The sequence below is a fragment of the Hippoglossus stenolepis genome, chromosome 14, assembly GCF_022539355.2.
Source record: "Hippoglossus stenolepis isolate QCI-W04-F060 chromosome 14, HSTE1.2, whole genome shotgun sequence".
Classification (NCBI taxonomy): Eukaryota; Metazoa; Chordata; class Actinopteri; order Pleuronectiformes; family Pleuronectidae; genus Hippoglossus; species Hippoglossus stenolepis.
The window spans coordinates 5,518,795-5,531,263 of record NC_061496.1 but is presented as its reverse complement, the minus strand read 5'-3'; the positions used below and the strand labels follow the sequence as shown (position 1 = coordinate 5,531,263).

The window sequence follows — 12,469 nt, the reverse complement described above, 5'->3', positions numbered from 1 at the left end:
CACTCTTAACCACTGTTTATTCACAGTTTATGAATATTGAAAGTATCTTGTGTCCAAATTCAACACTGCGCTTCTTTGGGCACCAACAATAACAAACGCCAAACGTCAAGCTGAAATGATGAATGTTTCAATAGATTTCTGGAATTAGTAAATAGATTTACTGTCCATGGTAAGTGTGGCAAAGGCCCCGCCCCCCCTGGGTTTCCCAACATAGATCAGACGACAGCTGCTCACCGGTAACACATGTACTAACACAATTATAAACCAACCAACATGAACGGTCCCGTGTCTCAGCACAGAGTCATTATTTTACACTTTGTATTAATACTTCTAGGTAAAAAAAACATGATTTAAACTTCAGAATTGAACTTGTTTCCTGCAGTTTGTGATATGATGTGCAGCTCGGCTTGTTTTTACATTTATACGACAGGTCGGGTTTCTGCTGCCCCGCCTCGTCTCTCCGCCACGAGTGCAATGCATGATGGTACGCAGTCTTCTGTAAGTGACCATCGGATGGACACTACTTGTCACGATGCATTGTGGGAAACAATGAGTGCATTAAATATTCGGACAGCCCTTGAAAAATGGCGAATTCCCAATATGGTGGACTAGTGAGGGATTTCGGACACAGCCCACGTCTATGGTGGGAACCAAAAAAGGAAAACTAGATAATATTGATAGAATACTTCGGTACTACTTGGGTCCTGGACACAACTGGAACAACAGTAGTTATTTACCGAGCTTTTCCATTGTGATACGTTTAAATAATATATATCGTAGAGACTAAAATATTCAATCATTTACACGTGTGGTTCTTTGATGCTGAAACAATATTCAGCGTTCCTGATCTGTAACCAGCACCGTATCCATTCCACAGGCCCGAACCCAAACCTCAGCAGAACTGTACGTCATTGTCCTGAATGCATTCCTCCAGTCTGCCATGTGAAACTCAAGCCCACTGACAACACAGCATCTTCCAGATAACAACAGACAACACTGAGCAGCGCATGTGCTGTTTGTTTGTGTGTCACACGTTAGTTATGCTTTGATCACACACAGCAGAATGAATGCATCAGGAAGTGGAGTCTCAGAAGTAACTGCAGGTTGTTTGTGTGTAGCTTTGTGTGTGTTTGTTTAGGTTTAGTTGCGAGCATTAAGGCAAAGACCACGGCGTGTGTGTGTGTGTGTGTGTGTGTGTGTGTGTGTGTGTGTGTGTGTGTGTGTGTGTGTTTCCATGCGTGTGAAATATAGTGCGATAGATCCAGCTTCATAATGATGGTGTCTGATATCAGATGCCTGTAGTGTATTGTACTGAACTGTCGCTTTAGGCCCCAATTATGCACAATCTTGTTCCTCTCCAATTTGTATATACACCAGTCACTTATATACACACATAAACAGACACACACAGACCCACACACACACACACACAGACACACACGATACGAGGTGACCTTGAGAAGCGTCTGGATCGCTGGCATGTGTACGTGTAGGCGTGTAAATGTATCCCTCGCTTTTCAAGCTGAATCAGTAATAAGCATTTCATTACTTCAGCCTCAGTTCCCTAGGGAGGGAACACACACACACACACACACACACACACACACACACACACACACACACACACACACACACACACACACACACACACACACACACACACAAGAAAAGAACAGAGTGGCGTCTAGGTGGAGAAAGCAGGAGGCAGGATGTAACATACATAGATACTTCTGTGGAAATCACGTTCTTGTTTACAGCACGTCGACACCGGGGTCGACCCTCATCGCCGAAAGCTCTCGAATCTCGTTCTCTTGTTCCAAGTGGACATCTTCTCTGGCGCATATCTACAGCTAGAGCTCGTTTCCACATGATGCTCGTAACAGTTAATGGTTTGTCTTGTGCTGAAGCATCTTCCCAAGGTCACACCTGACGAGGTTAAGCACGGCCTCCGGTGGAATCATAAAACGTTCGGTCTGTGATTGGAGGCGGATGAAAGGATGAACGCGGCGAGAGGGATTGGTTGAAGGTTGCACATCAGCGCAGGCCAATGGGGGGCTGTGGTCTGTGATGTGTGTGGCATGTGAATGCTCATTTGAATACACGAGGAACGAAGCTGGAGAAAGGGAGACAAAGCAAGGGCGGCGTGTGGGCGGAGGGGCGGAGGGGGGGGGGTCCTTAAAGAGGTTAAGCGTTGAGAGTAACAGCATCAGTGCCGAGGACGAGCGCTAATAAGCAGATGATGCCTAATCGGATTTGCATGAACCAACTCGCTCAGGTGTGGAGACAGGCGGAGTGAAAACGTGCAAACAGACAGAGGATGACAGGCAGGTAGTGAACAGGGGATGACGGCCAATGGAGGAGCTGCTTGATAGAGGTTGTGGGAACAGCCCGAGTTCACAGTCGCACAGATTTATTCAGTAGATCCACATTGTGCCGGATTTCATGTGAAGTTCGATTCCTTTTCTCTCTGGATGTGTCGGACTAAACTGTGAGAGCTCCTCTGTCGCTTTGAACGAGAGCGAGAGCAAAGTGAATGTGCAATTCTTTAATGAGCCGCAACTCCTGCCGAGTTACTATCATCTTAACCAGTAACACACACACACACACACACACACACACACACACACACACACACACACACACACACACACACACACACACACACACACACACACACACACACACACACACACACAGCATGAGAATCCTATCATTTATGACTTCTCACTGCAACCACCGTTACCCCCTGACGTCTTCTCCTGAATCCTCCGTCTTCTCTCCTTCTTCTTGACTTTATCTGTTTGTGTGTGTGTGTGTTTGTGTGTATGTTGTGTGTATTGTGTGTGTTTACCAGGTCTAGTCAATAAACCACAAGCTGTGAGGTCTGGTCGACACAAACAAAACCCAAAGAGAACAGTTAAAGGGAAAAATAAACCACTGAAAATCATACATTTATATATATGCTCTTAATCTGCTTTTGAATTTCTGCCTGGATTTCAATAACTTGCCATTTTTGTGTGTGTGTCGTACCAGACCAACGTGCAGAGGAACAGGTTGGAGACTTATCGCTGGATCCACACAAACATTTTACAGGTTCTTTCTTGACCGATCCTTTCACCACATTTCTGTAGTTTTTACAAAATCCTGCTGAAAATTCCTGTATCCGCCCATTTCTCCAGACACATACCCTCCACACTGGATAACAAACATTGATGAAACCATAACCTTCTTGGTGAAGGTAACAAACAAATAAAAAAAAATGTCAGGAGAGGTCATTTGAGCCATAAAGGCCCAACAATCTGGATCTAGTTAAATGAACTAGATCCAGATTGTTATTGGATCTGCACCAAATTGCACAAACTCATATTAATCCCTAAAGATCCATGATTTTTTTTCCATCAAGAATCATGAAAATGTCTCTGAAAAATTGAAAATGTTGAAAAACACCTCATGTTATACATGTGCTAAATAAAGTGAAGAACATTACTGGATCCCCACCAATATTTTGGAGGTTCCTCCCTGACCGATACCACATTCTTCCACAAAGCTTTTTGGAAATCCGTTCAGTTGTATTTGCGTAATCTTACAAACCAACCAACAAACAAACGGACAGGGGTGAAAACAACCTACCGGAGGAGAGAAAAACGTATAGACTCACATTGATCCCTGATTTGTATTGAATACAGCAGCTGCACATCTCAGGAGACAGTGATGCTCTGTTTCTGCAAACATCTATTGACCTAATGTGAAATCCGGATTTACAGAGTGAAGCTGCTGTATCAGTAACATACCGACTGCATTCATAGCATGTTTTACACTGTAATGTCCTCCAGTGGAAGCATGTACACAGACAACTGCAGAATTTATAGCACTGATCAATCCCATCCAAAGGCTCTCTGGGAACTTTTATGGCTACCAGTGCAGATTAGAGGGCTCACCAGACTTTTTTATTGTTCTCCCTGGCTCCCTTCAGAGAGCGGTGGACGCTTACGAATGCAGATCAAACTGTCCTCGGGGCGGAGGGACAACACGCTGGAGCTCGGGAAAACACTGGCCTTCCCCTTTAAGACGGAACGGCTTCTAAAGGCTTTGTGAATCCGGCCCCAGGGAAGGGGGGGGGAGAGGCCGGCTCATGGAGCAGGGCAGAGACGATGGAGGGGAGATGGAGGGAGGCAGAACACAGGCTTCAGATGTGTGTGTAGAATTACACTGTAGTGCTAGTATTTGGTGTAGGTTTATGATAAGAACCAAATATTGAAAGGAAATTTACTTCAAATGAAACTATACTTCATCATATTTCAATATTTCAGACAAAACAAATGTACATTTCACACATAAAGAGTCCAACGCCTTCAAAACAACAGGGGAAAAATGTCCGCAACATTCAGATGAGGGGGTGGCGTCTAGAACATGCAGAAATCAGGACACAGTATATAAATACTAGTGGAACACAGTTTGTGTTTTTGTTTACGTCAACACCGGCATCTATAGGCTTCGGTACCGGTCATAATCCAAATCGAGAGAAGAAGAGAATTCCAAAGTACAAGCTACAAACAGTAAACAAGAAAGTTTTCTCCATGTATTACTTATGTCTAAATAAACACCTGAATAATTATCCAAAGGGAAACGTTTCGGGAAATGTCCGAAGCAACTTACTCTGACCTTTGTATTGTTATACAGCCCGTAAGGAAACGTTCAGCCCATGTCTTTAAACAGCTTATGTAACAGATGAGGGTTTCTCACAAAGCACAATGTAAGAGATACAGCAAATTACCCACCACACCTCTTTCTCTCTCTCCCTCCCACTCATCCTCTCTCCTCTTTTTTCACTGTCATCATATAGGTACCCATGGGAGGGCAGACCACCTGGTAACCATGGTTACAGGGGCCGAACGCCCCCCCGTGAGTACACATCCACACATCGTCTCACCTACACACATTAACACAAATACCTTACATCCTGTATCTGGTGCAGACACAAAGAAAATAAGAGTTCCTGAATATTTAGTATGAACACAAACCAGCTCATTGTCCTGAAGTCTCTGGTGGTTTCAGGGAAAAAGGGTTTGGTGCTTTCCAGCCGGGTGTTAGTGGTTCTTAAGTGACTCATGGATACCTTGAGGTAATCACATTCCCACCTCTGTATCCACCACATCACAGTTTATAACGTCGCAATTATGGTATTTTTGTTGGAGAAGAGAAGAGACGAGAAGACTGCGATTACATTTACATTATTGACGTAGTGGGACCTGGACATGTCTGTGGAGACAGAGATCGGAGGAAGGGCAGATGAAGAAGGGAATGTGCTGCTCCGAGGAGAGAAAAATCAATCGGTTTAATCTCGGTGAATTCCAGAGGAAGGGAGGGTGAGAGACGACTAAACGAAGAAAGAGGAGTGAAAGAGACGGGTGGAAACCCCCCCCCCCTGCAAAATAATAACTGTAACAAAGTGTCTCTAATAGCAGCTGTGACATGTGCTAATTATCTCGCTTAATAAAACTTAACTTATTAAAAAAAGGTTCATCTTCCATCTACTGAGCTGTTCATCTTATCAGCTTCACACGCTTATTGTTAATGGCCCAAATGAAGTGAAGCGTTCGATTTGGAGAAAATATTAATACAATTTGAATAAACAGGCAAAGAGGGGGGTGGGGGCCGTTTTATATCCTTGAATAAACTAAAGCAGCGCTCTGCAAATGGCAGCACGCTGACCAACGTCACGATTCATTTAGATCATTTGATTTGATTGATAGACATTCATGAGTGTTGCTGGTGCTGATCTCCCTCACGTCAACAACAAAAGCACAACGTTGATTTTGCTGGTGCAATGTTTTATATCAAGCCGAATGGCAGAGCTTTTATTTTGAAAAGTTGAACTTGGGGTCTGAAGATCAACAGACAATGAAATAGCCGACAAGCAAACTTATGTACGAGCCACTTATGTGAAGAGTAAAAATAAAATTCAGTTATTTCATGAAAAGAAAATTACTTGGACTGCACTTAAACCAGGTAGGATGCACGCAAAGTTTTCCCACTTCACTCTGCACCACAGTTTATAAAACGCTCTGCACACAGCGTCCAGCCCACCAACAATGAAGAAGTGACGGTATAATACAGAACTGTTTGAGGACTCCCTAATGAAATGGAATAATACTGAGCGAGGTCCGGAGCTTTAACACAGGACAAGACAACAGAACAGTATAAACAGGAAGGTTTAGTTTAACTAGTAAATATAAAATATAAAAACATGTTTCTGACAGCTCACTGTAATAAAGACCGTATATTAAATGACTAAAAAGCTAAGTTAACAAACTACATTAAAAAAAATGTCTGGTTCGACTTCATTGGCTCGTTCTTACGACACAAACCTCGCCAACTTAAGCTCACTGCTTTTAACTGCTCATACATTTGGATTCTTTGGATTCTTTCCTCCTTGTTTTTGATCTGTGTACGATGTTTGCCAAGTGATTCTCCCTCTCTGGAGCCGGATCAACTTTCCTTGATGTGGAAAACAGACTAAAATAAAATAATAATATAGGCTGTGTATACTTTATTAGCAGAACTGAATCATTTCCTTCCTTCATTTCAATGCCAGCGACCCTGATTTCAAAAAGTTCTTTGATGAGATTTTCATGACTGAACACTTCCTGCCTCATGTCAGCCTTATATGGTTTTAATGGGGCGGTAATTATACCCATTCTCATATTGTGGCATTCATCCCGTTAGTGCAGGTAATTTTAAAACTTTGCTGAAGTTTAAAGTGTTCACTGAATCTGACGTGTCATGTTTGTACAAGCAAATGTAAGATAAGTTTAGAGAAGTGTACAAAAATGTTCTTGCATGAAGGCAGAATACAGAGTTTCTTTCCAACCCGTTCACATCTGCAGCCCAGAGATAAAAAAACAGACAGAAAAATCTTAAGCTAAATCATGTGTGTGTGTTTAAGAAAACTGAAGATCAATGATAAAGACATTAAAAGTCAAGAAGCAGAACAATACTGGATCCACTTCAGTCAGTCAGAACGAGGCCATCTATAAAACTCACTGGATTACAGACACACTGCAGACGCACTGCCTGCACACACAAACACACACACACTTACACCTTGCAAATACAAAGACACACACCCACAAACAAAAGGCTCTAAACATCAATTTGTGCGTCGCTCTTATATGCAAAGAGTGTTTCTTCCACTCGTCCTTTCTTGAGACATCATCTCTACATGTCAGCGATTCACATATAGAGAAGTGGTTTGTCTGCAGGATTTCAAAGAGACAGAGTCAGATAAGCATTAGATCGGCAGATTCAGTGGCAGATTTATCAGAGCGATGTGATTGGGCTGCATTTATTCACTTGATGGCGTTTTATTCTTGCATTAACTATTGATTTAATGTAGAGCGCAGGCATGAATAACAAATAATTCTGGGGAAAAAATGGCATGCCGTGCGCTGTATCTCCATGATTTGTGTGGTCTGGTTGGTACTTTTTCAGCTTCAGTGCACGTGAGGCTCGTTTATATGCATAGAGATGCCGACGAGCAGATAGACGTGCAGAAAATCTGCTTTTGCCGCTCTTTATTGTGATTCTTTATGCAGGAATTCATCGCAGCTTGAGAGACACGATCCCAGGGCGCCGCCACCGGCTCGGTAAATCATAACCAGCAATTTTCTCTGCAAATAGCCAATGTACCAGTTTCGGGGCCGAGAGGGAGGCGTGAGCTTCTGCAGACCTGACACATCAAGGTTAGTGGAGAGGCTATGACGAATGTCCCAACAAATACCTGACTCCTGGAGCTGGGGAATCAGAGTGTGATGAAGGACGAGACAAACATTTCTGTGTAAATATGCCATGGAGAGGTTTTGGAAATGTCATGTCTTGTAGAATGAACACACCTGTGAACAAGCCGCTCACAGCGTTGTCATCTGGGTTTTAAGAATAATACTAATGGGCAAATAAAAGTTCAGGCTTTAAAAAGGACATATTCTGCTTTTTCAGCTTTTCTTTCCTCTAGTTTTTTGGCATAATACCAACTCGCTGGTTAGTCTGGCAAGTCCCCCAACAGAAGCCTGGTAAACGAGAGCGGTGGCTGATATTTCCTTTATGCGCTGGAGACAGTTAACCAATCACAACAGAATGGGTCAGTTGGCCAATCAGAGCAGACTGGGCTTTACGGGAAAGGGGGGGTCTTAAAGAGACAGGAGCTAAAACCAAGTGTTTTGGACAGAGACTGAAAAGAGGAGCTGCAGCAAGGGACAGCTTGAGGAAAGTGACGTGTTTTCTAAATATTGGAGCATGTAAAGCTTCTGAATTATGAACCTGAATATGAGAAGAATATGTCTGCTCGAGATGCACAGCCTGAATTACAGGCAGTAAGACTAAAGGGGATGTTAAAAAACACTGGTGAGAGACGGGGAGTAAAGATTCACACAAATCAAGTCAAATTGATTTCAGCTTCATAATGAACTAACAAGCTGCAGTGTTGTCGTTGTGCTTGACGTCAGGAGAACCCAGGACTCCAGCAGTGATGAGGACGGTAATTACTCCCTGACAGTGACCTTTGACCCCGTTACATCCTGACCAGGGGGCAGAGATCCCATCACTCCATGACATCAGAGACATACAGACACAACCTGTCGTCATGGGGGAACTGGGTGATGAAGAATGTGGACGAGTTTCAAAACGGTGACAATAGACCACTTCCCACAACGAGGCCGTTCTGCACAACTACTGTGACACCACGCAAAATGTCAATAGCAAATACTGCTATGACATTTATGATGTTATTGATTTGACCTGGGACTAATTGGCCTCGGGTCACCACCAGTGTGACCGCAGCAGCTCCGGTCGCATACTTTGGAATCATGGAAAGTTCCGTCACCCTGAAGGTGTCGGGGTCCTCTCATACGCTGACGGGTTAATCAACGTATGTGTTTTTCCAGCTAAAGATAAACACAGGCTGTGGAGCTTTCTATAGCACATCGAGGAGCTGCGGCCGTACAGGACATTGATATTCAACACATCGCTGGATCTGTTTGCTCTTAATTTGTGGAAATACAGATGAGTGTGAATGAAGGTCACTACAGCAGATAAAATACAAGTTGTACAAGAACCAGAACTAGTTTTGAACCTAGAGGAATGATTTGATTTGTTTTACGTGATAATTCTGTAGTTATGTTTTTAACTACAGCTACAACTGTGAAGACATTTCATTAATTTCCACTATGTGTTAATTGTTTAGCTGAATGTTGTTCCATCCATCCTCTGAAAATGCTTCTTGACAAAAACATCTAATTCCCTATGAGAACACAAACTTGGCCAAAAAAGCTGATCCAGATTATTGTTGATCAAAGTTGATTAACACCCTCCCACTGACTTGTGTGTTGGGAGAGTTTCTTTAATGGGTGAAACTTTAAATTTAAAAATCAAAGTCAATTTTAAGATTTGAAACCAAATGCTCAGATAAGTCTCAGCTTACCCGTGAATCCAGGTGAAGGTTTGTACAAAGTCTTTAAAGATTCCCTGCAGATGTTTCTGAGATATCACGTTCACAAGGCAAAAATGTAATTGACAAGGTGTCAGCAACTTTAACCTTTGACCTTTAACCACCAAAATCAAATCATTTCATCTGTCAGTCCACCTCAACGTCTGGACCAGATTTAAAGAAATTGAGATCTGGTGTTCACAGAAAGGGACGGAGGAACAGAAACATCAGGACAACCCGAAAACATTGGACAAAATTTGGTCAACGATGAGTTTTCTCATCACCAATTTAAATAAAACCAAATGTTATCCACACCCACACCGTGGGATGGCCTGAAGGCTCCTGAGGGCCCCCCCACCCCCGATCTATCTGCGTCACACATGTATTATTTATAAGCAGAAGCCCAGTGAATAAGTCAAGAGATAAATGAATAATTACAGTTTATTTTCCCATCTCTGTTTTTAGGGCGACCTGGTTGTTAGTGCATCCTTTATCCCGGCCGAGGAGGAAAATAAACTGCTGAGAGCAGCAGAAAGACAGATGGAAAAGTGTGTGTGTGTGTGTGTGTGTGTGTGTGTGTGTGTGTGTGTGTGTGTGTGTGTGTGTGTGTGTGTGTGTGTGTGTGTGTGTGTGTGTGTGAGAGAGAGAGGTTGAGACAGTTGAATCTCTCAGTACCATCCCTCCCTCTGGGTATTCCCCTGCTGGTACAATATATGAGGCGGCTGTACAACTGAACAACCCACAGTGAACTGTGTGTGGCATCTTTTATTTATTATGTGTGTGAGAAAATATGAGAAAGAAAAAAAAAATATATATATATATATATATATATATATGCTGATGTGTTATGTATGAATCAGAATTCCTATATTTGCATTTAGGCAAAGGACAAGCCTCAAACTGTGCGTCAACTCATGTGTGTATATTTGCTAATGTTTGTTCCGATTTTTATGGTTGTGTGTGTGTGTGTGTGTGTGTGTGTGTGTGTGTGTGTGTGTGTGACTCACCGTTCTCCTCGCCAGATGCTTCACAGCCATCTTCATCATCGCAGTCGTTCCCACTGCCTCCCTCTGTGTCTGCGCTCCCTCCCTCCTCTTCCTCCACTCTTCCTCTGGCTTTGCTCGCCCAGCCGAGCTCCACTAACAGCTCCTGAACACACAAACACACAAACACACACTAAATTGAATAAAAAGTTGTTCACATTTTGTTCAACATTGAGGAGGAGGAAAAACAAACAAATGGACAGGGGGTGAAAACATAACTTTCATGACAGAGGTATAAACTAGTACTGGGAGTGATGTGCAATCAGTGGGACGGACCCAGTGAAGGTGTTTCCCCTGTTTAGAGTCTTTATGCTAAGCTTTGCCAACGAGCTCCTGCTTCCTACAGAAAGGCCGACAGAGTTTCAGAGTGGTTTCATCTTCTCATCCAACTCTCAGCAAGAAAGTTTATCCACTAAAATCTAATGATTTCAAGCTGCCACAACAAAAGCCTGTGATCACAAACACAGAAACACTGACCAACAATTAAAAAAACACACACACACTCAGGTCAGCGGGCAGACTAAAGGGTCATTGAGGTCAAGGTGTCTCTGTTACTGCAGAGTTCACAGCTTGGAGGCTGTAGGAGGTTACATCATTATCATGGTGGATGGAAATATCACGTCTCGTAAAAACATCCACAACATCAACCTCTACTTCTAAAAAAAAGCTAATATGTCAAATATTGTTTTTTAAATCGAGGGTTGTGGAATCTAACAAAAAATGAGAAGATTAACTTTATCAAAGTTTGAATATAAAAATAACAAAACAGGAGTTATTGGGGATTCACTTACACAGCGACAGCAGCAGATAATTGGTTCCCAGCATGATGAATGTGTTACTGTAGAGAGTCAAGGTGCAGTGATACATAAATCCCAGCTGAAGTCGGTGATAAGGCAAATAGCCACAAGTTTTTTGTTAAAGGAAGATGTATTATTCTGACGTTTATGTTATTTTTATTTCGCCGGTAGATAAAGTTCTTATATATAAACAGAGAGGGAGATGTCACAGAAGTTTTCTTACATCTATATAATGATGTATTCTACCTCAGAGGAATCTGTTCAGAGAGTTATACATTACAAAGGTCAACAAAGGACTCTGCTGTTTGGGATTTCATTATTAGAACCATTGTGTTAGATCTCTATTGTCATTCTATTGATGATAACATTTAGAACAGGCGACACAAAACTGAAAAAGATGAATAAAGAATAGAAATATCCAGACTGAGTCGGCAAATTCTAAATATTTTCAACTCCGCCAGGGAGGTTATGTCGCCCCCTATCCTTTTGTGGACAAAAAATGGACCTAAAAATAATTTCTCAGATTGCTTTTTTTCAATTAAAATACCGAGCAGGGATTCCTTCTTCCTAATGTTAATGGTTTAATTCACTGGCAGAGATGGTCGGTGGCCATAAGGACGGACATCTGGCCTCTGCCGTACAGTAGTTGAGAGGCAGCCATGGAAACAAGGGTAACCAAGGTTATTATCCGACAGCATGTCCGAGGGGACGTGGAGGCAGACTCGGTGATTCGCCATCGTGTCGTTGGACTGCAAATGAGAGCGGAGGGAGGACAGAAATACAGCCATGTTTCCACCTGGGCTGGGTTTCCTTGGTCATGTGGAAAGGTTCCAATAGGAAGAGATATTGGGCCGTGTGGCATTGAGGTGTGGCTTCATTAACTACGCCGGTGAGCTCCAGTTGTTTGGCTTTTAGCAGCTTTACACAAAAAACTACTGAACAGATTTACATGAATCTTGGAAGGATGAGACAAAAAACTTCTTAAATTTTGGCACAGATCAGGACAAAAGGGAAAATCCAGGATTTTTCTTAACTTAAACATTGCAATTTATATATTTTGACATTTTCTCAGATCTCCGGGGGAATAATTCGTGGAACTTCATGAAAGAAATCAGACACATTTAGGGACTGATATCTACGAGTGTGTC

At 42.6% G+C, this 12,469-nt stretch overlaps 1 protein-coding gene across 1 annotated transcript in view; it reads right to left on the bottom strand.

Annotated features, from left to right (window-relative positions):
• Positions 1–12,469, bottom strand: part of LOC118121472 (glypican-5) — a 43,558-nt gene that overhangs the window by 8,086 nt on the left and 23,003 nt on the right. The window contains exon 9 of the mRNA XM_035177371.2: positions 10,489–10,630. Within this exon, the coding sequence (XP_035033262.2) occupies positions 10,489–10,630 (142 nt within the window). The remainder of the gene's footprint in view (positions 1–10,488; positions 10,631–12,469) is intronic.